The sequence below is a fragment of the Coenobita brevimanus genome, chromosome 63, assembly GCF_032717465.1.
Source record: "Coenobita brevimanus isolate Jiangsu-jjx chromosome 63, ASM3271746v2, whole genome shotgun sequence".
Taxonomy (NCBI): Eukaryota; Metazoa; Arthropoda; class Malacostraca; order Decapoda; family Coenobitidae; genus Coenobita; species Coenobita brevimanus.
The window spans coordinates 2285379-2309854 of NC_137016.1; the positions used below are offsets into that span (position 1 = coordinate 2285379).

Below are 24476 nucleotides of genomic sequence, written 5' to 3' on the forward strand. Positions count from 1 at the left end.
ATGGGCCAAGATACACAATTAAAACGAGATGTTAAAGAATGATCTATACAGTAAAGACGTAGATTGGGAAAGAAATGCATTAAAGAAGTTAAGATAAGGAATGAGATGCACAATAAAAAGGTGGAAATGTGGGACAAGATGTACAACAGAGACGTGAAGATAAAGAAGAAGTTACACAATTCAGAGATGATGAGAAAGAACGAAGCGCATACCATATACGAAAAGGCAAAGATTTAGATACACAGTCAAGATGTGGAGATAACGAATGAAGCATAATAGAGACATGAAGATAATGAATGGGATGCATAATAAGAACGTGGATTTAAGTAATGAGACTTAAAAGAGAGATGGAGAGAAGGAATGAGATACACAAAGAAGACTAGAAGATAAAGAATATGCAATAGAAACAGAGATAAGATGATACAGATTTGTGTGATAAACTAGGAACAACGGTGGTAAGAGGGAAGAGTATGATATGAAATTAGGATATATAAAAAAAAAAATGAGAGATATGGAAATGAGGAATGGAGAGAGAGAGAGAGAGGGAGGAAATATATATGAAGATGATACTTAGGGAATACATACCACTTTATGGTTCTGTATGCATTTCACTCTTCGCTAGGGTGAAAATGTAAGGAAACAAAGATTGTATGACGAGCAAAGTGAAAATGGGAAAGGAAAAAAGAACGAAGAAGATGAAGAAGAGGTGGAGGAGGAGGAGGATTATGGCGATTAGGAAGAGGATATGGAGGAAGATTATGATGATGATTATGATGACGATGAAGAGGGGAGGAGGGGGAGGAGGAGGAAGAAAAGAAGGAAGGAAAAAAAGTTATATACATGAAGATAAACAAAAAAGATGGAGGGCGAAATGAATATAATGAGTGAGGGAAAGGGAAATGGAATAAGGAAAGATTAAGACTTGAATATAGCCGGGGCATTTGCATAAAAAAGGGAAATGGGCTGAAGAGACAAAGGGAAGAGAGGGAACGTAAAGGGCAGTAGAGTCATGTAAGGCGAGAGAACAACATAAACTCCTTCGCTATATGAGGCCCCATACCCTGCATAACTGAATAACATCATCTGGTTATAGCATACATACATACATACACACATACATACAAACATGTATGCATACATAAATACATGCACACACAAGTACATACATACCTAAGTACAGAAATATTCATTATATACACATATACACATACATACATACCCAACCTTATTCACACACGCATGAAATCTGTAAGGCAGTTTTTCTTGTTTGTCTGAGTCAGTTCCCCTCCACCCCTACTTTGCTTTCACCTGTTGGCAGCTTTCCAAACTACCTTGTCACCTGAAGCATTCCATCAAGCCCCATAACTCTGAGGTGTCTTTTCTAGACCTCACCCCGGGTTTTCTTTCGTCTGTCAACAAGAGACGTCCCTTTCACGTTAGTCTTTACAACGCTTCACCTAGTTGCTCTCACAGATATTTCTATACGGATACAAATCATCTCGCTCTAAGTGTGTGCATCACCTCACTAGCACTTCCAGTGTCCATATGCGCTCTTAACACTTGCAATCCGATGACATACTGTTTTGTTGCATCCCTGCTACCATCAGGTGATTATAATCATCACTGGAAAGTCTTTTATAGGTGAAAAGGTTCATGAAGACAACCCCTAACCATCCAAAATCGAAAAAATTTCATAAGCTGCATAAAATAGTCTTTAGATGGCAAGAACAAAATAATGAAGACGTAGCCGGACTGAAGGGGAAAAATTTGCACATAGAGTTTGATCCCTCAGTGACACTAGATATCAACCTCACCATTCTAATTTCATGTTCTTCGAAAGTCTTCCTCCTTTACTGTTCATGTTTACTATTATGTAACATTGCATTATCCACACAGGAAGCCAAATTTCCTTTCGTGCGTAGAGTTCTTTCATTTTTATTAAAGGTCACAGCTCTAAACTGACTTTCGCACCATCCGAGCGTGGATTATAATCCTCCAAGAAGCAAAACATCATCTACACACAGACGAACAACATCCCCAACATCAGTCTTCTCCATCTTTGGTTGAATCACACAACCCTCTCCAATATCAGTCCCTTTCACCCTTGCCTGAATCACACACCGATCCCCAGTATCAGTCTCCTCCGCCCTTGGCTGAATCACACAACCATCCCCAACATCAGCCTCCTCCACTCTTGTCTTAATCACACAACCATGTCCGATGTCACGACTCGTTAACCCCTGGCTGAATCAAACAACCGTCCTCAACATCACGTCTCCTCAACCATAATCTGAATTTCGCAATCATCCCCAACATTAATCTCTTACATATAGTGCACTCATAATTAGGGTTTTTCTACCTTGGTATCTACCTTTCATACCACAAAAACGACGTTTGATCTAGTTGCTACTTAATCCCTTTCCTGCACACGACACAATGTCACTGTCCATACTCCTCTAGTAAGCCCTTTTTCACCTCACCCACCATGATCGAAGTCTTCCTTACTCTTACTCCCAGACCTTTAGATTACATAGCCTCCCTCCGGTTCCCAAATTATCCAAAGCACCCTCTTTACTTTCATCACTCCCACGGTAACCCAGAGCTGAAATCCCATCAGAGCATTTCATGCACCACGATAAACAGAAAGGAACTCAGGTTATCTCTGCTGCACACCCACCTTTACTATAAACCCCTCGCTTTTTACACACACATGTTCTTGGAAACATCGTGCATTTGCTTTATCAAGCGTACCAGTCACTCTAAAGTATCCAACTTTCTCATTGCCTACTGTACGACCTCTGGTGGCTAAAATTATGAATTGTAAAACTGGTAGTAAAAAGGATGAAGAAGAGAGGGAGTCTTTCTGGAATGATGTTGATGAGTGTCTGCAGAGTTTTGGAGAGAATGTGAATGCGGTAATGATGGGAGATCTGAATGCTAGAGTGGGAAATGTAGCAGTTGAAGATGTAGTTGGATGCATGGTGTGCCAGGAAGAAATGAATATGGGGAACGAATGATAGGGATGTGTGTTGAGCGAGAGATGGCGATTGGAAATACGCTGATCGAGAAGAAAGATACTTATAAGTATACTTGGGTGAGACAGGAGGGTGGAATGGTCGTGGATAAAGCATTGATGGACTATGTGGTTGTGTCTAGGAATGTAATAGGAAGATTGTTGGATGTGAGAGTTCTGAGAGGGGAGGGTGGAGGTATGTCTGACCACTACCTGGTGGAGGGAAAGTTAAGAGTAGGTAAGAGATGGGTGAGAGCTATGAGGGTTAGGTGTGGCAGGGAGGTTTTGAAAGTGAGTGAGTCGGATAAAAGAGAGAAAATGATAGAGTATCAGGAGAAATTGAAAGATGAGTGGAATGCAGTGAAAGATCAGGAAAATGACAATGTGGAGGAGGAATGGCAGTTGTTTAAGAGTGCTGTGGTGGGGCATGCAGAAGAGGTGTGTGGTGTGAGACGTGCGGGTGGTGGTGTAAGAAATGGAAGTGAATGGTGGTGCGAGGAAGTAAGTATGGCTGTGACAGAGAAGAGACGTGCATATGAAGTGTGACTGCAGAGGAAGGATGAGGTGTCATATGAGAGGTATAAGGAAAAGAGGAATAGAACGAGAAGGGCTGTGCGTGATGCTAAAGTGGCAGCAGATGAGAGGTGGGGTAGGGGGCTGACTGAGAATTTTCAACAAAATAAGAAAATGTTCTGGAAGGAGGTCAAAAGGGTGCAAAAGTTAGAGTCTGGGAAGGAAGATCGAGTAAAAGCAGAGGATGGAAAGATGTTAACTGCGATGCAGTAAGGAAGAGGTGGGCGAGTATTTTGAAAGACTGTTAAATGTAGAGGAGGAAAGGGTGGCTGATATTGTGGCGGATGGAAGGGTGCAATGAATAAATGTGTTGGGAGAATTGAATGATTCTTTGATCACGAAGGAGGAAGTGGAGAAGGCAGTAAAGGAGATGAAAACAGGGAAAGCTGCAGGTATGGATGGGTGTGCTGTGGAATGCCTGAAGGGTGGTGGATTGACTATTGTTGACTGGTTAGTAAGATTGTTGAATGTGTGCTTTGAGAAAGGTATGGTGCCAAATGACTGGGCAAGTGCTTGTGTGGTCCCGTTGTATAAAGGCAAGGGTGATAAGTATGAATGTACTAGCTTTAGGGGTATAAGTCTGTTGAGTGTTGTAGGTAAGGTGTATGGTAGTGTTAATAGTTAGAGAGGGTACAGAGGGAGTGATTGGTGATGAGCAGTGTGGCTTTAGGAGAGGGAGGAGATGCGTGGATCAGGTGTTCGCTGTGAGACAAGTGTGTGAAAAGTATTTAGCAAAAGGCAAGGATGTGTTTTGGGCATTCATGGATTTAGAGAAAGCTTATGATAGAATTGATAGGAAGGCTTTGCGGACTGTTTTAAGATTGATGGTAGGTTACTAAATGGGGTGAAAAGTTTTTATGTAAATAGTAGAGCGTGTGTAAGAATGGGAAATGCTGTGAGTGATTGGTTTCCCATGAGTGTGGGGCTGCGACAGGGATGTGTGATGTTGCCTTGGTTGTTTAATATTTATATGGATGGTGTTGTAAGGGAGGTGAATGCAAGAGTTTTAGGTGGAGGTCTGAGTCTGGTGAATGTTGATGGTGGAGAGTGGAATCTGAAGCAGCTGCTGTTTGCAGATGATACTGCACTGGTGGCTGATTCAGAGGAGAGATTGAGGCAGTTAGTAAAGGAGTTTGGAAGGGTGTGTGAAAGGAGGAAATAGAAAGTAAATGAGAATAAGAGTAAAATGATGAAGTGTATGAGGTTGGTAGATGGAAGGGGGATGAATATAGTTTTGAATGGTGAGTTGCTTGAGGAGGTAGAGTGTTTTAAATATTTAGGGTCACATGTTGCTGTGGATGGAAGAATAGATGCAGAAGTGAAGCTTAGAATAAATGAAGTAGGTAAGGTGCTGGGAGATATGAAAAAAGTGTTATGGTGTCGTTCGCTTAGAATGGATGTAAATAGCAGGCTGTATGAGGGTGTTGTGGTACCGACTGCGTTATGTGGGGCTGAAACATGAAATATGGGTGTAGCAGAGAGGAAAAGGTTGAATGTAATGGAGATGAGGTGTCTGAGGAGTATGTGTGGAGTGACGCATATGGATCGAGTGCGAAATGATGAAGTCGAAGAACTGGAGTTGTTCGGGAGATGGCTGGTAGAGTTGAGCAGGGGGTGTTGCGATGGTTTGGGCATATGGAGAGAATGGATAATGAGCGATTAGTGAAAAAGATAACTAGATCTGATGTGAGAGGTGTAAGGCTGAGAGGGAGACCACGAATAGGATGGATGGACAGTGTGAAGAGAGCGCTGGATGCGAGAGGGATGTCTGTTGAGCAAGGAAGAGTGGCTGTGCGTGACAGAAATAAATAGAGAGAAATTGTGAATGAATAAATGATGACGCAGCCCTGAGGGGATATTTTTCCGCATTTGATCTGATCAGCTAGTCAGGTCAGGTGCGGGTAAGGGGATGGGTCTATTATGATGTGGCAGGGGTAAACCAGCTCTGCTGTCGGGCCCTGCTGCGGTTGTCACTGATTGCACTGCGCAGCTGACCCTTGTGCGGTGTAGTGCGGTAAGGATCTGTCCCTTATCCCCTTTGGCGCTAAGATGCGAATGAATGTGTTTGAATGGATGAGTAAATGGGGAGTGTGTCGTCCTGTCTCGGCTACCTCCCTTTCCTTAGGGGAAGCAGCCTAGGTATAAAGGTAGATGGATAAAACTTCATCTATCTATCTATCTACCTGAACATACATAGAAACATACCTACAACCATAGACACTAACAATTTTGTTGAAACAGTTAATGATAAATGTTTGTAAACCATTCACTCAGACAGAAACTGCATAAAAATGGCATAGCAGGAAAAAAAAAAAAAAAAAAAAAAGTAGTGAGGTAGTAAATGGAATGTTTCTAAATTTTTCAACCAGAGGTTTCCTGTCATACATACGTACATACACCATCAAATCCTGTGTTGCCCCATGAGGAGCGTAGGAGCCCGGGGCTAGGAAAGTTGGTCCTGACATTTAAGACGAGAGTGACCTGACTCACTCATCCCTGAGTGGCATTACGAGAGCAGTAAACCCCAACTACCCCTTGGATATAAAACTATACAGGCTTAATCCGGTTGGAGCGCTTTGATCACCCACTAAACCACCAGGCGTCATAGTTGGGTTATATGGATACCACCCAGCGTAGTAAATGGTTTCCCGGTGTACAGGAAACCATTTGGCTTGTTGCTCTGTGTAGCGTCACCCATAGACAGAAGGAAGAGGAAAGAAAGAAGGAAAAGAAAGACAGAAAAGAAAGGAAAGAAGGAAAGAAGGAAGGAAGAGAGGAAAGGGCAGTCACTCTAGAGCAGCACTACATCGAGTGCGTGGATGGTGGGCGCCGGAATAAATCTCTGGTGGCAGCAGAACAAAATAATATAAGGGTGTCATCGTATTACTGGGGTTAAAACACAAGCTCATTCCTTCTTAAAGACTGTCTGTGGAGTTCCGCAGAATTGTGTGTACTGATGCTGGGTCATATCCAACTGAAGTATCTAATTTGGTCTACTAATCTTACTGAAAACTTCTAGTGGTGGCAAGAATACAACATTTATATGTCAGCGTACTGTAAGACTTAAAACTGAGGCTCATCCGTTCTCATGGGCTGGCTGTGATTTTGACGGGGGTCGCGTGAAAGAAAAGTTTGCCCATTTCCAAGTGAGATCCCAAGTTAGAGCCAAATAAAACCCTCTAAGGATAGCAAGGACAAAACAAAATATAGACGTGTGTAGGATTTAAAACAGAGACTAATCCCTTCGAATGGGCTGGCGGTGATGTTTGGCAGAGTCGTGCGTAAGAAAAGTTTGCCCATTTCCAAGTGAGATCCCAAGCTAGATCCATTAGGGACAAACACGCTCACTGTCCACAAACACGTACAAGCAGCACCAAACCCATATTCGGGAAGGCCAGGCGGTTGTGAATGGTGGAGTGCAGTTGCGGGCGAGAAAGTTGTTTGGGTTAGGCTACCCTTTAACTGCGATTTGCAACACCGTGTTACATTGCTGTTACACTATACTACATTGCGATATTCTACACTACATTACGATACACCACACCACACCACACCACACTACATTACACTACATTGTTATGCACTATGAAACGCTGCACCATACTATGATACACGTACAGTATATATAACTTACTGTACAACACGGCATACGATACACTAGTATACAAGACACAACAGCAACACACCACACCACATTGCAATACTGCACGAAAATTCAATATGACACAGCAATATAAAAATGCACCACATTTACACTATGTTGCTTAGCATTTCTGCACTACAGTACGGGTACACTGCACTTTTTGCACTATGCTGCAGTACATTACAATACACTATGCAACATTCAGCCATGCATTACACCACATTACACAGCACTTTGCACAACAATTCACTGCACCACACTAAACAATGCTGCAGTGCACTGCATTACATTACACCACACTTTCCACCACACTACACCACACCACACTATACTATGCTGCAGTACACTACACTACACTACATTACAGTCCATCATGAATCTGCACCACACACTGATTCACGGGACTAGTGGGTAAAACGGACGGGAAGGCAACACAGGAAAGGCTTTAATATCTTCATTAATAAAAACTCAAGGTTTTCCTGTGCATCCCCTCCCACCCGTTTTATCTACGTTACACTACTTTCCAACACAATACACCAGAGCACTCTACCTTACACAGCACTGCATTACACTTTGCCATAGTGCTACATTTCACCACAGTACACAACATAACTTTTCACTGTACTTCATTGTACTCAGCTATAGTGTTACATTATACCACAGTACATATCACTCCACCCTTCACTTCAAATCACTTTTCTGTAGCGTTACACTGCACCACGCTTCACTGCGATTTTATATTACACTACTCACCATTTCATTTCCATACTGTACCATAGAGCACAGTACTACACAACATGTCTGCACAACATCACTGCACTTTACGCCGTACACTCCGCTGAACCACACTACCTTACTACCGCACGATTACAGTAGAGTTACTTAAAAGAGGGAAAACCTCATATTAAAAGGCTATGATTTTCAGTGTAATCAAGCAACTTTCCAGCAACTCACCAAAAACTGTTAATGGAAACTGTCTATAAGGGGCAGGTTGTGGTGAAGTTGTAAAGAACTGAACTGCTGATTGCAACCATGGCTAAGGCAAGGTACAGTCTGAGAATGTCAATTTAATTCAACAATCTTCACTGTTCTTCTATAAGTCCTGTCAACATCTCATTACAATCTTCTCACTAATACCACTTTTCTGTTCATAATTATCAGTATAGATGATTCGGTATTATATGAATGAGAGAGAGAGAGAGAGAGAGAGTGATGGGAGGGGGGATGAGAGCATGAGACTAATACTAATGAATAAATTGGTTGTTTTGTCAGGATCCGCACGGCCCTCTGCTGCCTGGACAGAGAACAGACCCCGTCCTTTGTTATCCAGGTGGTGGCTTCTGACGGCGGGGGACTCAAAGGTTAGTTGCAAAGCCCTACCTCTTTCCCCTTTCCCTGCTAATTGCATGCACGTAGTTCTTTCAATTAGACTAAAACCAGATAATTTCTAATCACCCAAGAGATGTCCCAGCAGAGAGAGTTAGAATTTTCATCGAATTCCTCTTCTGCTGCTAAATGCATACCCCATATCTCTATTCTTTCTCTGCTAATCATGAAAGTAACTTTCAGTCGGTGTATGTAAAGATATTATACAGCTATGAAATGTCCTTGAGGTCAAAGAGTTTGAAGGTATATCGTTTAACTCGGTCATTGGTTGCAAATTGTATTCAGGTGGCTGTTTCTTCTAGCCTATAACCAGCTTAATTTATGCTGTTCAAGAGAATTATGACACTAATTCTGGCTTCAAAGAATTACTAATAACGGCGAATTTAAATGTTCTGAGAAATTATAAGCCAATTTGTGCGTCTGTGTGTGTGTCCGACTCTGGGCATAGGCTTCGCAGCCTGCTCCCAAGGTCTAGTGGTCCTCCTACATACCATACGCCTCTACATGTCACTATTTCGACTCTAACACCCACCGTCCATACTGAATACATGCTAGGGCTGTCTCATACAGGACTGGAGTATTGGTATTAGCTAGCGTATTTACGACATGTCAGAGGGTCTCCGATAAAGTTTGCCTTTCTGGAATTCAAATCCTTAAACTGTTCCCTGCCCCAGCGGGGATTTGAACCTGGGTCCGGTAGGGCTGCTGGCCACCTCTCTACCGATGGAGCCACCGCCTACCCCATAACCTGTTGGCGCGGGAGATTCCGTAGCATCTCTTCTTCCGCTGTTTATTTTACACGTTACAGCTTAATATCTTCTTATGAATTGTTGATGGAAACTATGCCGACATAAGTGCGTAATAGAAAGAAAATCAATGGAAATAGTGCCGCGAAGTCTTCTACGCCAACGAGAATACGAGTAGATATGTGGAGAGGGTAATCATGGCACATATAGACACTTCATGTCCAATATAACCTTCCCAAACGCATTTCTCACTCTTTTGTGGTAGCACTGGGAATAAATGGATCATTTTCAGGGTCAGAAATTGGGAACCTTTGGCCCTGCACATCAGTCGCCTTTCAGTACTCTTATTATGTAACTTCGAGCGTGTAAAGTAAGTCTACCGCCCACGTATTTTCATATTCCAAGCTATTTCAGCATCCCGCACGAAGTCCTTTCTTTTCAGGACGATTTACCGGTAACTCTAACGTATGTCAACCTAACCCAGAAGACTTAATTAACCTATCCTGCTTCTAACGGATTATCTAACTTGACCTAACTAAACTTAGATCGTCCAGGAAAAATAGTGTCAAAATCAACTACAACTCCCACACACAGGACATACAGGGGCCCTCAGCACTTATGAATTTTGTGCGTACAAGCTGACCGCTACGATAATTGCTTACATAAATACATACATTTACACATGCATATATAGATGCATACAGTACATACATACATACCAGACTGCCATTTCCCAAGAAGGGCCCTACATCATTAAGCAGGACACACCAATAGTTCTCATTCTACGCCAAGACAATTCTACCGTAGTAGTTCGCGTTTAGGAGTCCTACAGGGAATGTACAGAGTTCTCTTTATGAGTATGTAATTACTGAGAATGCTGTCACACACACACACACACACACACACACACACACACACACACACACACACACACACACACACACACACACACACACACACATAGCCTGTTTGTCTGTCACTGTCTTTCGACCTATCTATATTTACCTGTGTCTGTCAACCTATCTACCTACCTGTCTATCTACCTGTCTGTTTATCTACCAGTCTATAAATCTATCCCACCCCAGGAACGGGGACAGTAGTGGTGCAGCTGGGTGACGAAAACGACGTAGGACCACGGTTCAAGCGACGGGAGTGGGAGGTGAGGGTGGCAGAGACAGTAGCGCCTAATACCTCACTCGCCCTCCTCTCCGTCCACGACCCAGACATCACCAACGACTTCGCCTTCAGGGTCAGTATTCAGCATTTTGGCCAGTGATACTCGTCTCCAAAAAAGAAAAAAAAAAAAAGACTTGGCACTTAGAACTCAGTATTTCGAATTAGACGAAAACCACAGTAGCTACTGTATATGGGCTGGTGCTGGAGAAAGACACCTTCACGTGGTGGCACCGATGTAACTGTGCGGCCCCACAGGCTGGTTACACAAACGTCCCTCATTTCCCCCCCTTTCCTCCAAAAGGGGGAGGATGGACTTCAGGAAGATGACAGCTTCAGCCTGCAGTCCACTTGGTTTACGTTTCAGATGAGCTTGGGGCTGCAACTTTTGTAGTTCGTTGATTTTAACTTGGTCAAAATTTTCGTCCCTTTGTAACTTATTTCATGTAGCTCGGTGGAAGAATGAAACAACACTAAGGCTATACATCCTTTCTATAGCACTTCTTCGTGACTAGCATCATATTCTAGCTTTAATCTCTTGCCCAGACTGAATATTCAAGATGGACAGATGGCAATTTTATGCCAAGTTAAAGTGAGGAGAGTATAGCACTGTACTAGAGTATATGGGTCACCCTGTGATGGTAGTGCAAAAATTAGTCTTATGTGTTTACTGGCACTAAAAGCACATAAGATTACCTAGTAAAAGATATTATATAGAGGTACCAATCTTATAAATTTGCCTATTACTGAGAAATTTGCTCATTTCCGTAGCGCAATGCTTTTAAAGAGGTGTATGGTTCGCGAGCTGTTGGAGACTCCGCAGAAGTATAATTTGTGGTTCTCATTACACCTAATAATAGTAACAATAATAATAATAGTAATAGTAGTGGTAGTAGTAGTAGTAGTAGTGTTGTAAGGGAGGTGAATGCAAGAGTTTTAGGTGGAGGTCTGGGTCTGGTGAATGTTGATGGTGGGGAGTGGAATCTGAAGCAGCTGCTGTTTGCAGATGATACTGCACTGGTGACTGATTCAGAGGAGAGATTGAGACAGTTGGTAGAGGAGTTTGGAAGGGTGTGTGAAAGGAGGAATTTGAAAGTAAATGAGAATAAGAGTAAAGTGATGAAGTGTACGAGGTTGATAGATGGTAGGGGGATGAATATAGTTTTGAATGGTGAGTTGCTTGAGGAAGTAGATTGTTTTAAATATCTAGGGTAACATGTTGCTGTGGATGGAAGAATAGATGCAGAAGTGAAGTTTAGAATAAATGAAGTAGGAAATGTGCTGGGAGGAATTAAAAAAAGTGTTTAAATGTCGTTCGCTTAGAATGGATGTAAAGAGAAGGCTGTATGAGGGTGTTGTGGTACCGACTGCGTTATATGGGGCTGAAACATGGAACATGGGTGTAGCAGAGAGGAAAAGTTTGAATGTAATGGAGATGAGGTGTCTGAGGAGTATGTGTGGAGTGACGCGTATGGATCGGGTGCGAAATGATGAAGTGAGAAGGAGAACTGGAGTTGTTCGGGAGATGGCTGGTAGAGTTGAGCAGAGGGTGTTGCGATGGTTTGGGCATATGGAGAGAATGGATAATGAGCGATTGGTGAAAAAGATAACTAGATCTGATGTGAGAGGTGTAAGGCTGAGAGGAAGACCACGAATAGGATGGATGGACAGTGTGAAGAGAGCGCTGGATGCGAGAGGGATGTCTGTTGAGCAAGGAAGAGTGGCTGTGCGTGACAGAAATAAATGGAGAGAAATTGTGAATGAATAAGTGATGACGCAGCATTTGGTCTGATCAGCTAGTCAGGTCAGGTGCGGGTAAGGGGATGGGTCTGTTATGATGTGGCAGGGGTAAACCAGTTCTGCTGTCTGGCCCTGCTGCGGATGTCACTGATTGCATTGCGCAGTTGACCCTTGTGCGGTGTGGTGCGGTGAGGATCTGTCCCTTCTCCCCTTTGGGGCTAAGATGCGAATGAATGTGTTTGAATGGATGAGTAAATGGGGAGTGTGTCGTCCTGTCTCGGCTACCTCTCTTTCCTTGGGGGAAGCAGCCTAGGTATATAGATAGATAGATAGATAGTAGTAGTAGTAGTAGTAGTAGTAGTAGTAGTAGTAATAATAATAATAATAATAATAATAATAATAATAACAATAATCTGGAGCCGGATCAAATTATTTACCTGCAAAACTCATCATATCACAAAGCAAGTTAGCTCACTATGATTTGCATATATAACTACTTTTCCTTAATTTACTGAATGTGCGGTATAGTGTAGGAAGCCAAGGTGAGGTAAGGTAGAGCGGCCTGAGATTCGAACTAATGTGTCCTGAGTTCGACAGTCAGAAAAACACGGCCTTGGTGAATGCTTTAATTTAGGGTAAGCGCGCTCTCTTTCATTCGTGTTCAGCTGAAGTGTCTCCCCTGCAATTACTGCTGAATAACTTATGGAAATGATACAGGGGGAATGAATAATAATATGGTCAGTGTATGGAAGAAGATAACTGCAAAAGATAAGGGGAGAATTGTGATATAGTACAGAGGAAGAAAAGGATGATATGGAACAAAGGAAGGAAAGAAAGTATGATATGGTACAGACGAAAAAAAAAAATCTATATGGCGCAGAAGAAGGTAAAGTATGATATGGTACAGAAGATGAAAAGAAAGGATAATATGGTACAGAGGAAGAAATGTATGATATGGTACAAAGGGAGAGAGAGTACGTGGTAAAGAGAAAGAAATTATGATATGGTACAGAGGAAGAAAAAGCATATGGTAAAGATGAAGTAAAAGTGTGATATGGTACAGAGGAAGACAATGTATGATATGCTACGGAGAAAGATAAAATATAATATATGGAGAAGAGAAAGTATGATACGGTACAGAGCAAGATAAAGTAGATTTGGTACAGTGGAAGAAGAAATACGTGTATGGTATGGTGCAGAGGAAGATACAGTATGATACAGCACGGAGGATGAAAAACATGATTTGGTACGAAGAGAGATAAAATATGATAATGGTACGGAGGAATAAAATAAGTGACAAGAACGACCCTTATATATCTGTGGGGGAAAGAAGATGGACAAGAAAAAGAAATTTAAATAAAGGAATCCTTGAAAGAAGTTGAAAAGGAAAAGACAAAGAGAACAAGAAAAAAATAAAAGGAAGAACACGAAAATAGTTAATAAAACTCAAAAGGAGGAGGAGGAGAAGAAGAAGAAACTAGAGGGGCCCTCAGTTGAGCGTATCTCTCCGATAAGGGCAACATATTTATAATGGTCAGGGTTTCTCATCACTGACTAGGGTTTCGCAAAAAATGTTTTCCGGATCCAGAATCTGTAATACGGATCGGTCCCAAACGTTAATCATTTGTTCTTTGGGACATGGGCTATCTACACACCAACTTTGCTCCAAATCTCTCTTTTAGTTCTTGAGTAATCCTGTTAACAGACAAACTAACATGCAAACAAAAAAAAGAGGGTGGAATCATACTTTCCTTGTCGGAGAGAACAACAACAACAACAGCTACTACTACAACATACATGATCCCTTTAGGGTACGGAAGAATTTGTAATACAAATTAATGTTTACACTCAGACAGAAAATAAGTACACACCCAGTGCCTTAGCAATTGGGGTACGAAAAACGAATTATAATTTTAAAGATCATAATATCAAAGAACGTCCATAAGCACAGTAAAAATAATAAAAATCCTGGCGCCATCACGTCTTGGGAATTTGCATTTAGGGTACGGACGACGAAGCACGAAAAGAAAAAAAATAATAATCATAACGCAGAAATGTGGACTGTGATGTGTACAGCAACATATGGGATTAAAATTTTGAGGTTAATAATACTTCTTTACGGCCTACGCTCTCCGGGAAAACAATTGCTCTTCATATATCAACGTCATCATCATCTCGACATTTTTTTCCCGCTGGTAAAGATAGGGTGAGGTAGCTTCCAGGAACAAAGAATATCGTTAAAGTTAGTCAGCAGGCTGTACAAAACAAGTGACACGCGACTCTTGTGTTCCTAGTATAAGAAAAACTGAGTTCTTGGGTTACTATGTCGTATACAACATAACCATTACCTCTCGTGCCTGTATTATTGGCCTGATATTAAATATAAACATAGCCTCTCCATATTATGTCACCTATTCAGTGTTCATGTTCTCTGAAAGCCTACATTACCTTACAGAGAAAATGCATAGAGAACTTCCATTTCAACAAGGATATTTGATAGTTTTCTCCAAGTTTCAGTACAAAGTATGCTTTTTCAAAGGTTGTGACACTTTGAAAAACATCCCTAACTTACTGTACAAGGAGGACTTCTTGTAATATCTAGATAAATTCATTTCGTTCAATATAGCTGGTATTTCCCTGTGTTTGCGTTCTTGGCATGAAAAAGCTAATTGTAATGTTTGCGTTCTTCTACTGTATTCATTACAGCTGATACCATCGCCGGAGAGACTGCTGTACCATCGCTTTGAGAGACTACTGTTAGCAAAAGAGATGTAGTTACACACTGGTTCAATGAAAAATTAATGTAGACGATACTTGTCTATAGCGCTGATCTGTTTTATAAATTTAAGTGATGAAATTTCCAAACTATTCCCATATTGTGTGACATTAAAAAGATTGACCACCTCTTGAATTCCACCCATGGTGTGTTAGTACAGGGCTTCCTCCGTCCAGAGCTCACCATTGTTTTTATAGTAACTTCAGCATGAAATAATGTTTCCTTTTTTAAATTGGAAGCTTTATGGGATTGTGGCGTCTGGCAATAGATAGATAGATAGAGAGATTTTTCAAAAGGTTCAGTGCTTCAGTAATAAGTATAGCACTAACGATATTTTTTTTTTTATTGCATATACAGCCAGCTACAGAGTTTTTTTTTTTTTTTTTTTTTTTGCCTCTCCTACTGCCGAAGACACAGAGGCTTGAATGAGGAGACATACTGTAAAGGACTAAGTTTCATCACCCACATATATGCATCTTAATACAGTACATCACACTCAAGGTCTATGAATGTAGCGATGAAAGGGAAGCAGGAGAGGTGGATGGACTTATGTGCTTGACACTACCTCTAATTATCTTCAAAGAGAGAGAGAGAGAGAGAGAGAGAGAGAGAGAGAGAGAGAGAGAGAGAGGACAGACCATTATATATTTAACCAGTTACCCTGTTATTGCGTTCCAGCCCCATCCTCTTCCACAGTGGCGACTGTCATGCTTAATAGTATAATTTTATCAGTACTGATAAGATAATGGCATATTGCATTTCACCATTAACAATCTAGCCAGCTTCAGGTCACGCACTGATGCGCATCTACCACCCAGAGGTTATTTGTATGGCAATTATTGTCCTGATGACATGTCACGTTTCAATAATTACCATGAAAATCGCATTAGGAGCCTTAATTAATACCATGATTATGTATTTGATGTATATGAGGCTTTTATGTACTTATTAATGAGTAAACTAATCACAGAGATAAAACCAACTTTGATGAGCTGTGTGTGTGTGTGTGTGTGTGTGTGTGTGTGTGTGTGTGTGTGTGTGTGTGTGTGATGCGAGAGAGGTGGAGGTTTATGACAAACTTCTGATGTGCAGTCACGTGGGAAGTTTAATTGCCTTTCCACTGCATGTAAATACACAATCGACTTTATTCTGGCTAACACTGGATGATTTTACTCAGCTATTAGGACTCTGAGCAGTTGGCACAGTATAACTATCTCGAATGATTCTTTTAGTGACTTATTATTATTATTATTATTATTATTATTATTATTATTATTATTATTATTATTATTATCATGCCAATTTTTATACGGTATATCATTAATCCCTTCCCCACGATGACGCTTTCTTTACTCAAGTCTTGTTACCTCCAGACGATTTTATTCAGCTTACAAAGAGCCTCTGGTTGTGAAAGGATTGCGAAAAACCTCCACTGATCCCTTCAAAACGATGGTGTCTTTTTGATTTTAGTTTTATTTAATCTCCATGCGAGTCTGTCCATTTTAGGAAGGACAGCCTGTAATGAAAAGGCTAACTCTAGTTCTGTCACCGTAACGTGGCCCAGATTTTCGTCGTTTTCTACATAGCTTATTTCAAGTAACTTAGTGTGTTTCTACCTTTCTGTACCACTTCTTCGTGACTGGCATAAGATTCTAGTGTTAATCTGTTATTAATCGTACACCTCAGCATTCAAGATGGTGAGATGTCAATTTTAGGCTCAGGAACAGTAAAAACAGAATAACAGCATTGTTCGTCATGAAACTGCATTGTGTTTAGAGTATGATGTTACGTATGGATGCAGATATAGAAGCTAGAGAGACTATGGGTACGAGTGTAAGAGTAAGGGTTTGGTCAGGACATGCGAACACATCTAGATAAAATGTGTGTGTGTGTGTGTGTGTGTGTGTGTGTGTGTGTGTGTGTGTGTGTGTGTGTGTATGTGTGTGTGTGTGTGTGTGTGTAATCATGTATGAGTTCCTGTATATGTATTTATGTATGTAATCACCCGACTCACCTGCATCCGTCAGGTGGTATCGGGCAGCGGGTACGGGTGGGAGAGGTTCGCTGTAGTGGGCGGTCGTAACCATAGCGGGGCACTCCAGGCGCTACACCCGCTGGACTACGAGGACCCCAAGCAGCGCAGGGGCTTCAAATTCAAGGTCCAGGTCACGGATAAGGTAAGTGAGGCACAGGTGGTGGTAGGTACACCTGTAATTAGCAAGTCAGAGAAAGTTATATGGAAAGTACTTATGTTAAACAGATACGGCAGTTATTATGAAAATGTTATGGATGAGTGTTGATATCAAAGTGCCATAAACAGTTCAAATGGAGGAACTGTACCCACATAAGAAAATGTCTTGTATTTTTCTAATAAGTAGCATTTCTTTATGGTGTTATGATACTTCCCTGCTTCATTAAGTCATTATTAATAACATTTGCAGTTACATGTGAAATGGATAATTATTAACATATTGCAAAGGTGGTAATTATTAGCTGGTTACACAGATAGTACTTCCTGAAAAAAATAACATTATCACATACAGTAATGATTCATGAGCTAGACTGGTAGTTTAGAGTCTTACAAGTCCATCCATTCATCCATCATCCAATCCTACACTGCCCCATGAGGAGCGTAGGAGCCAGGGGCTAGGCAGTTGGTCTCAACATTTAAGATAAGAGTGGCCAGTCTCACTCATCCCTGAGTGGCATTACATGAGCAATCAACTCCAACCATCCCTTGGATATAGACCTTCACCGGCTCAATCCGATTGAAGCGCAGTAATTACCTACTAAACCACCAAGCGCCAAAATTTGGTTATATGGTCACCACCCAGCGTAGTAAATGGTTTCCTGGTGAACAGGAAACCATTTGTCTTGTCATCCAGTGTAGAGTTACCCACAGGCAGAAGGAAGAGGAAAGAATGAAGGAAAGAAAGACAAGAGGAGTGTAAAGTTACCCGTACGTAGAAGGACAAGGAAAGAATGAAGGGAAGAAAGACAGAAAAGGATGGAAGGAATGAAGGATGGAGAAGAGGAAAGGGCAGACACACGACAGCAGCACTACATCGAGTGGGTGGATGGTGAGCGCCCCCACCTACCACAATAAATAATCCACATCCATTTTCATGGAGAAGGCCGGATGACCGTTGTTACCTTTATCAGTTAATACCACTCACAAGAATTTTTTTTTTTTTTTTTTCGACCAAGGGACAGCCGTAGAATGTGTCACGTTAACCTCTTCACTATGATGTGTTCTGGATGTTATTCGTGCTATCCCGAGATGGTTTTATTCAGGCCAGAAGAGGTATTTCGAACTGGAGAGATCAGACACAACCCTCCTCAATCTCTTCAGTATGGGAGGTCATTTCTAAGCTGAGTAAAATAATTATTTTGTGACAAGAATAAAATAATAAATATATCATCGATCTCAGTGAATTAAAAAAGTTCCACACGTAGTGAATGAACAGGAACAATGTGAAAGGATGCCAAGTGCAACGGAACATGAACTAACACAAACAATATTGTACCCCTGGTTGTCGACCTCCTCTAAATTCCGAAACTGATCGAATAAATATCCATACAAGAGAAAAAAAAAAATCACCCCGAGCATACTGGAGCTACTTCGTGCAGAGCAATATAGGATCCACATTTTGACACTCGTTCAGAAGTTTGAACCTCGAAATGTATTAGTAGGTACACCAACGCAGCAGCCAGACACCCACCTATCAGAAACTGGGTGTGGGAGGGGCCTGGGTATGGGTGAAGGAGGGATATGGAAGCTGATGAACCCCTCGACCCTCCTCCTCCTCCTGTTCCCTCCTCTCTCACACAGAAGTTACCAGAGAGTTGTTTTCCTTGTGTCATTTCACTTTGGATGTAAATTTGGCGTTGCATTTCTGATTCCAGGGGGAAATTGGAACCAAAAACTGAGTGTCTGCCTTTGAGACCCTTGTGTAGTCGATGGGCATTCATCCTTTGCCTTCTGCTTGTTCTATTAGGCAGGCGAGTGTCTTGCTACTACTTCGCTAATACTAAACATTCAGAGGTTTTAACTTGTGGGTGGAACATTTCCCTGCCAAACACATCTGAACACTGCGAGACGTCATCTGTGGGAAGATTAGATATTAACAAAAACCGATTCCTCGTTAGTAAACTGGGTGCAGATGATCGGCATTTATAAGATTTTTTTTAAATTGAATATTAGTGAAACCTAAAATCATGTGTATAGAACGTGCTAATTCCAAAGATGTATATCGAACTATCATTTTCTTTTGAGTTATACTTGCAAAAAATGAAGGTCAGCATCGTGAAAAGTAAGGTTTATAACACTGTTTTAAAGTTTCTTCTTTTTCCGTTTCATTCTTGGAGTTGAGTTTTTATTCATATATACATCGCCGCTTAAGATATCTGAAGGGGATGAGGCTTGAAATGGAAGGAGAAGAATTGTGGTGACGGTAGCTAGAGGGGGGAGGGAGGGATTCTGTCACACCAACCATGGACGGACGGACTTGGGAACTTGGAGTAAGTGAGAATGGTTGATATATACATGTATCCCAAAAGTATGGCGTATACCGAAATAAGACCTAGATGAAAGAAACACTCTTCTCTGGATAACTGCGTGTCAAGCAGAGTTTTACTGTTGGTTTAGAGTCTTTTAAAAGTTCTAAATGATCTTTGTTTTGCTTTTGCTTCCATCTTTTGCTGTATACCTGTAAGCACATACTTGTAAATATACACAAAAGGTTTGTAGTATGGCATGTAAGTGAAAATATGCTACTTTATTAGCAACTTTATGATGAATCAATTTACGGAAAAGAATTTTAAACAAGGAGTATCAACATATAATTTCCTGATGGTGTGGTGTGCAGGGTGAGGGGTGGTGGAGTGTGAAGGAAGGTGGTGGTACGACACACACGGACGAGGCTTGGGTGAGGGTATTCCTGCGAGACGACAATGACAACGACCCCCACCTCACCACCAGCCTGGTCAACCTCACGCTTTCCGAGGACGCGCCGGCAGGTCACTCCCTCGCATCCTTCCCCGCCACGGATGTCGACCAGGTCAGGCACAGAGATAGAGTTTCCAGTAATTTTTCCCCACAAATTAAAGTTCATAACCAGTAAATTACGTGAAGCAATCTGAGCAAAATGCTATTGTAATTTGTTATCTATTTCTGAGCAAAATGGTTGTCTATCTATCTATCTATTGCCAGACGCCTCAATCCCGTTTGGGGTGGCTACAAACAAATCACCTCCAAGTCGCCCTGTCCCCCGCCATTTCACTCCCCTGCTCCCAACTCACACCCCCCTCTCTCATATACCTCTCCACCCCATCTCTCCATCTTATCCTCGGCCTCCCCCTCCCTCTTTCCCCCTCCACCTCACTCACATACACTCTCTTCGTCAGTCTTTGACCCTCCATCCTCTCCACATGGCCAAACCACCTCAGTGTGATTTATTATATCTGTTTTGAACAAAACACTATAGAAATTTTTCATCTCTCCTCCTGACAAAAGTCAGTGCTGCAAGCAATCTCCAAAGGCAACTGTCAACCGCCGCCATAACCATCACCACATTAACCCTGTTTCCCTGTTGAAATACGGTGCAAAGAGCTACAGAATGCTTTCTGATCACCTAAGGGATATGAATCAGAAACTAAATTTCATTTTCATTCCCATCTCTCGATGTCATAAGAGCCTGGAGGCTGCTTGCATTTCACGTGATGGGCAGTGAGGTGGTCTTATAGCTAGGCAGACTTATCTAACTTTATACCACTGGTGATCACAATGTAGCTAGTTAGATTATAACAATCGTAACTGCAACTGTAAGTTTAGAAATCTATGGATATTATGCATTAATTGAATTTTCAGCATGAAGACGAATTTTAAAGGCAATATAGCACCAAATGTGATTATACTAGCCCAATATCCTCTCTCGGTTGTGGAAATTCAAACAAATTTAAGCAGTATCAGGCAAGAACGCTGTCAGGTGACATAAAAGCAAGCAGGTACTTAGTGTTTGACCCTCACAGGACGGTGCGGGGGCGAGAGGGAACCTCACTACTTTATTGACCCTTTTAGCAACCCGGGTGGCAAGTTAGGGTGGACTAGGCGGGGCGGGTGTGGCAGGTGGACATATTTTTGCAAGGAATATTACACTCAGTCAGACTATATCAAACCAATTTCATTATGTGCTGATAGACACACTAGCCTTCTTCAGCAACCCTGCCATACAGTAATGACTCTTAATCAATATACAGGCACTGATTGAAGCCTTCATCCTAAAATGGTGAGGGACAAATCCATTGCTCCATCGACTCAACCAGTGACCCCTGTGGATAGAGTGGGGCATGTGTTGATGGGGACAAATTTTGCAGAGAATATCACCCCAAATAACTTCTTGGCAGGATGGTCAGGGGCAAATCCACTACTCCATTGACCCGACCAGCGATCCGGGGCGACAGTTTGGGGTGGACGGGGCGGGGCGGGTGTGGCTGCAGAGGGCACTGGACAGGGAGGCAGCGCCCGCCCACCAGGTGCGGGTGTGGGCGGTGGACGACGGTGAACCAGCCCGCACCGCCACCGCTACCCTCCTCATCACCGTGTTGGACGTGAATGACAACCCGCCACACGTCGCCGCTCCTGCCATCCTACAGGTTCAGTATTGACAGACTCCCATCTGATTAAGCCGTGAATGACGCAGGGTTTGTTTTTGCTTGGTGATACTTTTGTCCTCATTCGTGCACTTATGCTGATTTTCACAACCATAACAGAATGAATATTAAAACTGAAAATATAATCAGCCGTACCTATTTCGATTAAAATATAGGAGGGCATTCTCTCCTGGTTTTTAATAATCTACCTTTTCATTTATAAAACATGACTGCTTTTTAAAGGAATGGAGTTTAAAAGTTTTGTCCGTAGCTTGAATTACTTCTATCTAATGATTTTATTTTTCTGTTGTTACAACGCTTAATAATTCTTCCACAAGGATCTGTGTACCCGAAATTAATTACATTATGATAAAGCTTAATCCTTACAGTGAGAGGGAGCACTCAAAGATTTTGTCCACGATTCCTGACAGTAGTGAACAGTATGAAGATTTGTTTTTCCTGGCAACTGGCTAAGGTCCTTGATGGAGCTATTTTTTTCTTTTTTACTTTTCTCTAATAGTAGTCAATTGCCATGAAGACTTGTTTATCCAGCATATTGGCTAAGATCCTTGATAGAGCCCTTATAGAGTTTGCCCACGATCTGTGCTCATAGTGAATTTGTATGGAGTCTTGCTTATTCTTTAAACTGGTTAATAATTTTATAAGAGTTCTCAAAGATTTTATCCACATTTTCTGACAAAAAGGAATTGGTAGAAAGATATCTTTATCCTGCAAGTTAGTAAGGATCATTGTCAGATTTCTTGTAGATTTTGTCCACGATTTTTGACAATACTTAACCGCTATAAAGACGTGCTTATACAGACTGGTTAAGATCATTGCTAAACACGCCCATAGGTGCCTGAGAACAGCTGGCCCCGACATATTGCTGACGTGACGCTGGACGACGCTGACGACTGGAATCTGGGCCACGGTCCGCCCTTCAGCATTGCCCTTGATGTCCACGCACCAGCATCACTCAAAAGGGACTTCGCTGTCGACTTTAACGCAAGTACGTGGATTGAAGTGAGTGTGAGTGTGTGTGTGTGTGTGTGTGTGTGTGTGTGTGTGTGTGTGTGTGTGTGTGTGTGAGAGAGAGAGAGAGAGAGAGAGTATAGAAGAAAGATCTAAAGGCTAAGCAACTGCGACTGTGTGTATGTGTGTTATGTGTGTGTCTGTGTGAGAAAGAGAGAGAGAGAGAGAGAAGAACGAGCTAAAGCCTACGTGACAGAGCTTGTGTGTGTGTGTGTGTGTGTGTGTGTGTGTGTGTGTGTGAAGAAGGAGCTAAAGCCTAAGTGATTAAGCGTGTGTGTGTGCGTATGTGTGTGTGTGTGTGTGTGTGTGTGTGTGTGTGTGTGTGTGTGTGTGTGTGTGTGTGTGTGAGAGAGAGAGAGAGAGAGAGAGAGAGAATCCAATATATGAGCAGGATAAACTGGTCCGAATATGCTACATCAGAAGCTGTGAAGATGAACCTGACATAATGTATTTTGAACAGAGCTTGGAAATGGGGTTTGCTGTCCGTTCGAACTTTGCATTCAACCCTCCGACTTTTTAATTTAATCCATGTTCCTCCAGTGCATTTACTCTCCTCCCCACACGCTCTTTAACCCTTCTGTGGGGTGCAGAGTAATGGCAATGGAGGTACAAGGAAGGAGGAAAAGAGAAGAGCTGAAGGGGAAGTGGATGGATTGTGTGAAAGAGGATTTGAGAGGAAATAGGCTGACGGGGGAGGAGGCGCAGTTCCGAGCTGTATGGCGAAGTTGGGTCAAACACATCGACTCCATATGAAAGTGGGAAAAGATGGAAGACAAAGTAGAAGAAGAACAAATTTTAGTACAGTTAGATGACTTTGTTCAGCTTAACGGTGGCATATCAAGATCTAAGGTTTAACAGAAAGTCTCATCTAACTCTCTGATGGCGACAGATTTGTTAAAACTCGTTGTTCTTCCTACCATCAGACGATTTTCTTCACCTTAGCAGTGGTCTCATGGCATCTAAAGGTGAGTGGCAAGTAGCAAGAATGACATTAAAGCCTACATCGTTATACAGGCATTATCAAGGCCAACATTTTAATCATGCTCTGAAGCAATTCCTCTTATCCAAGTTGCTTCTGATGTTGCGGGGTGAAGGAGAGTGCGGAGGTGTTGGGAGCTGAGGCTGAAATGCACTTAATCACGAAACTTTACGCTATCAGTTTGGCTTTGAGGGTGCATGTTTGGCCGTCCTTTATCCCGATGAGAGCTTCCCGGATGACACAGGGCGGGGAGTTCTGGTTTACAGCGCTACAGGTTCGTAATTATCTTCCCTGATACACACACACACACACACACACACACACACACACACACACACGTGTGTGTGTGTGTGTGTGTGTCACATTTGTCAAGTTTGCTCCTTCAGTGAAAAATGTCGGACTAAAAAAAAAAGAAACACTCTTTTCTTTTGATCAGAGGTGTACAGTATATATATATATATATATATATATATATATATATATATATATATATATATATATATATATATATATATATATATATATATATATATATATATATATATATATATATATATATATATATATATATATATATATATATATATATATATATATATATATATATATATATATATATATATATATATATATATATATATATATATATATATATATATATATATATATATATAAAACATGATACGTATTAACCTACGCATAAACTCACGCTGTTAAGACACTATGTAAGAGATCAGCCAAGACAACATGCCATAAGTTGACGC

The 24476-nt window shown here is 41.6% G+C and overlaps 1 protein-coding gene across 1 annotated transcript in view; it reads left to right on the forward strand.

Moving 5' to 3' along the window:
• Positions 1–24476, forward strand: part of LOC145404270 (putative neural-cadherin 2) — a 171483-nt gene that overhangs the window by 110930 nt on the left and 36077 nt on the right. The window contains 6 exon segments of the mRNA XM_080275791.1: positions 8502–8590; positions 10447–10610; positions 17078–17227; positions 19919–20110; positions 21456–21704; positions 22557–22710. Of these exon segments, the coding sequence (XP_080131917.1) occupies positions 8502–8590; positions 10447–10610; positions 17078–17227; positions 19919–20110; positions 21456–21704; positions 22557–22710 (998 nt within the window).